Source organism: Cystoisospora suis (genome assembly GCF_002600585.1).
Source record: "Cystoisospora suis strain Wien I chromosome Unknown contig_7930, whole genome shotgun sequence".
NCBI lineage: Eukaryota > Apicomplexa > Conoidasida > Eucoccidiorida > Sarcocystidae > Cystoisospora > Cystoisospora suis.
The window spans coordinates 36-4,567 of NW_027160715.1; the positions used below are offsets into that span (position 1 = coordinate 36).

A 4,532-nucleotide genomic window follows, 5' to 3' on the forward strand; every position below is an offset into this window, starting at 1 on the left:
TACTGAAGCCACGCGACCGTTGCCGGCTCCAGTAGGAGGTGCAGGCTGTGACGACCTCCGTGATCACTCGCTGACTTGCAGCAGGATCTCGAAGTCTGGCAGACCGGCGAAAAGTGGCAGCACCGCGATTTTCAGGTTCGCGGTCTAAACGCCCACACCTCACCGGCCGCTCTCCTGCGAGAATGCGCAGTCCAGGGGCAACCGACGAGTGCACGACGCCGCACCCACAAGACACGGCAGCTGACAAGGGGAGACTATCCGTGCGGATAGTAACTAGCTCACGCGCCACTACTGTATCGTTTCTTGCGAATCTCTTTGCACCACGCTTCGGATCTCTGCATGCCTGACCGGGGAGCTTCTGTGCGTCGTAAGGAAGCACTCCGGTTCTTTATTGCGTGTGTCACGGGCGCCTTTCTGTGTTCTCGTCTGCACTTCTCTTGGGCCCTCTGGGTTCTTCACCTTGGATAGCTTTCTTTATTTGTTTTGGCTGTTCGTGGATCCGACCGCGGGCGCAAGAATAGCCGCGACAATGTCCCCGGGCGATGACCCGGATTCTCTGATTTCTCTTCTTCCTTTCGCCCCACTCTCGTCGTCGTCGTGCCTCTGTCCCCGACTTTGCTAGCTTTTGCTCTCGGGGGCCGTCTGCGATCCGCCATGTCAGTTACTTTCACCCCGGACTCCTCCGCAGGAGCTGCTGTCGGGGGCAAGCTTGAGGAGCCTGTCGATTCGATCGAGCCGCACCAGACGTTCCTAATTCTCGGTCTGGGGTTCTTAGTAGGCCTCCTCTCGGAGCTCCTTAGTTATCTGCTGATTTATCGACACGAAGAGTTTCACAAGCTTCAGGAAGAATGTAAAAAGCTACACAGAGAGCTCGACGGTATGCAATCTTCTGAAGCCCCCGAGAGAGGACTCTGTACGTGGGGTGGGGGGGGCCATTTCGTGTGCAGACGGATCCGCCAAAAACAAACGTTCAAGATTTTTAGCCCACTCTTCAAAAACGGTGTCCTTCCTGCATTAGTGTTTCACCAATAGCTGGTTCTCGACTAATCCTGTTACGCGCTGACAGCGAAACCGCGGTAGCACGATCTGCATGTATTCGTGGGGTTTCTTGTTCGGTTCTCCAACAAAATGTAGGTGCGGTGGAACGCTTCTGGCCAAAGAAACGTAACAACCGTGATCCAGGCTTCGACTTCAGGATAAAAGAGAAGTGACAAATTCCGGTATTAATCGCGAGCCCTGTAATTCCTCTTGAACCCCTAGGCGTATCAAGGCCAAGCACTGTTTTTTGCGAGCACAGAGCTGAGCTCGAATCTGTAATCCTCATACCTCTCACTTCCATATGTGAGACGCCTGAGTCGCCCGACTGTTGGGGAAAGGTCAATAACCGCACTCGCTCGAAAACCCTGGTTTGTGGTCTCGGGGAGAAGCCACAAAGAGACAGCGAGGCGCCCTTCTTACATTGTAACGCAACCTTGCGAGAGGTGTGAAGAGGCGGCTTGACAAGCGCAGCACAAAGAAGGAAGCCGCAACGCGAACACACAATCGACAGTCTCTGAGTGCTCGGGCGCTAGTCAGTCCGCGGGTCTTGGGCGCAGCGAGCTTACGAGATTGGGCTTCGCTGCCCGTTGTTCACATCGAACGATTCCGTGCTCTGGCCATAGTGTTTCTTGGGGCTCCCCTTGTTCTGGATGTTCTTGCTCTTCGCCGTCCTCCGCTTCGTGTTTTCCTGTGGGGCTTCTTCACTCTTTGTCCTCTCTTTTTTTTGTTCTATTTCCTGTTTCTTACACGATGACGTTGCTAGGTGGCCGTCTTCGCTACAGTCCCCACGTGCTCTGCTCTCCTTGTCTCCTCTCTTGCTTCTGCCACCCGGCTTCCTTTCGTGTGATAGTGCGTTTTGTGCGGACCCGGCTTTTTTTGCTGTGCTAGTGCATCTTGTGCTGATGCTCACGGGTCTGCGTGGTAGATGCCCTCGGTTCCGTTGTGCTCCTCTTGTCGCAGCAGACAAAACAGTGCACGTGGCGTGATGTGCTCGATGTTTGTCTGTGCTTTGGAATGTGTCTCCGCGGTCTGTCGTTTTCTTGCTGTTTCCGCTTGACTTCGGAGAGTGACTCGCAAACAAGATCAGTCGCATTCCTCTTCTGCGAACAAGGCTGCTTGGATTTTCTTCCCTCTTGTTACTCGTGAACGGCTTCCTGCTTCCTTCTTTGGCTTCCTACCTGATTTTCAATGGTCACTCTTTCCTGTCGCGTTCAGCTCTCGAGGCAGTCTGTGGAAGTGACGCTGACGGACGTCGATCTGGACGCGGGAGTCGTGCTGTCGAACAAGTTGAGAAGAAGATTGAACGGAAAGCGAAGTACGTTTGGCTGCCCGACATCAACGTCACCAGCTGGCGCAGCCCTCGGAGCCGTTTTAGATTGTCCTCACCAAGGACTTTTGGTCACAGGAGCCCTAAAACGCAGGTCCTTGTCGACCTCATGCTGATACGTAGAGTGAGGTGACTGTTCTCTCGTATCCACCTGTGCCCGACCGGATCTAGTTTTTGCTTTCCATGTCCTGTCCAGGCAACTGTCGTCGTACCGACAGAAGGGCAATATGGTTGTGGGATTTATCATGATGGTCTCGATGCCTCTACTCTACTCCAGCTTTGACGACCGTCCTGCGTGCTACCTTCCCTTCCATCCTATTTTCCCCTTCTCGATCCTACTCCGTTATTCTGGCCCAGCAGTAGAAGGCCCTGTAGCAGGAGTTGGCCGCGGGGAACACCAGCTGCCTCCTGGAGCATCCTTCTGTTCGTCTGGTGGAATGTTCATGCTTATTATGATATCTACGCGTGTCTCCCTACAAAAGCTGTTCGGGTACGAGGCGGTAAGCGTGGTGGGACTGTATCATGTGTAAATACACGAGCTGCTGGTTAAGTACGGGCTTCACACTGGAGGGGGGGCAACCGATTCTTATCGCGCGTGCACCGCGGGGAACAAGTACGGTACCCGTGTACTGCCTTAGGTAGGTGTGTGCGATGGTTGTCCGGCCCTATATCATTCGGTTCTTTGCACCATGGGCACACTGTATTCCATTCCCGATTAGTAGGACGTGATCACGCTTATTTCTGGCTTAAGAAGAAGCTCAGTTCAGTTTACAGTTACTCTAGACCGGACCCATGCGTGTAGCCGACATGAGATCCCGTGGCGGTTTCGCGCGACGTCGACTACAAAGAACCATGTGAGTAGACGGCGTTGTACTGCAAGGCGCACAGCTTGGCTTCTCTGCGAGAGGTGCCCCGGTCTGCTTTGTTGCATTGGCAACGCAGGGAGGTAAGGAAGTCCATGCGAGAGTGGCTGACGTGTCCGCGAACGCGGGCGAGCCTGACACACTATGCGTGACGGGTGGCTTTTGTTTACAGGGTGGTAAGCGCTTCCCGGGGCACACAGCCGCAGTTATTCTGAAGTTTCCTCTCACCCGCACGCAGTCTCGGTCTACTGTCCGGCGCTTCTCAAACTCCCTTCTCAGGGTTTTGTTTTCGCTGCCGGTTTCCCCTATGGATCCGAACAGCACTCAGGATACCAAAAGTGAGGACGGCATGTTTTGGAAACCTGGCTGGAATGTTGGTCAGCAGTCTAGTGAAGGCGAGCGCTTAATTCGAACATGTGATGAGCCCGGATGGTTGTTCGAAGTTTCGGCTGCTTGGTTTCCTTACCGTATGCAAGCGGTGTCAGCCGCAGACCAGAAGGACCAAACACACGCACCTTCGTACTGGCTGTTCAGAAGTACTCGCGCGTTGATATCAATCGCTGCTCCGCTTCGCGCTAGTGAGAGCTGAAAGATTTATTGACGTGTCCATCCTACAGGAATTTTGTGTCCGCCTGAACGTATAGTAGGTACTTTGGACGCTGATGGCGGGGAAAGGTAACTGGCTGTAAACGGACTCGCAATTTCTTGTTTGCATCTGACCCGCAAGACCTCATTACTGGGTGCGCGCAGAGCCTGAATGTGGTTTGTAGTGGGGAGAGGGGATGCATGGCTTCGAGACCCGGGATACGTGTGCTGTCCTACGAGAGTCGTAATTGGAATGATTGCTTGATGCGCTCTCGGTCAGCGTTTAGCGTTCGTTGTATCGCAAACCAGTTTCGATGAGTTTGCGTCTTCCTTCGTGCCAGGAAAAACTTTCTACCGTCGTAGTGAGGAGCGGCACGCCCCCGGAGCTTTGAGGGGACTCTGGCTACCACCTGGAGAACTCACTAAGCTAAGACCATTACGCCACGGAGACTCACAGAGTCTGACGTCTGTCCGATACAAAGTCTGCTCAACAGAAGTATCGTGTTCCACCAGCGCAGTTTTTTTGCGACCTTGATATGTGCGCAGCAGTTACTGTGGCTTGCCGTACTAGGAAATAGCCGTCTTGTAAGCTGTTAGCCGGTCCAGATGAGATCGGCCCAGGTCTTTTCGCCGCAAGATCGCCCTCAGAATACACGGGTCTCGCGGCAGTTGCGGGGAGATCTACAGAACGGCACTCGAGCAGATTTGTGTTTCTTCGC

The 4,532-nt window shown here is 53.8% G+C and overlaps 1 protein-coding gene across 1 annotated transcript; it reads left to right on the forward strand.

Moving 5' to 3' along the window:
* Positions 1-247: 247 nt before the first annotated feature.
* On the forward strand, positions 248-4,129 carry CSUI_010656 (uncharacterized protein). The gene is made up of 4 exons (XM_068070758.1): positions 248-877; positions 2,254-2,353; positions 2,562-2,865; positions 3,401-4,129. The coding sequence occupies exons 1-4, from the start codon at positions 655-657 to the stop codon at positions 3,815-3,817; spliced, it is 1,044 nt and encodes a 347-aa protein (XP_067917266.1). The 5' UTR covers positions 248-654; the 3' UTR covers positions 3,818-4,129.
* Positions 4,130-4,532: the final 403 nt, after the last annotated feature.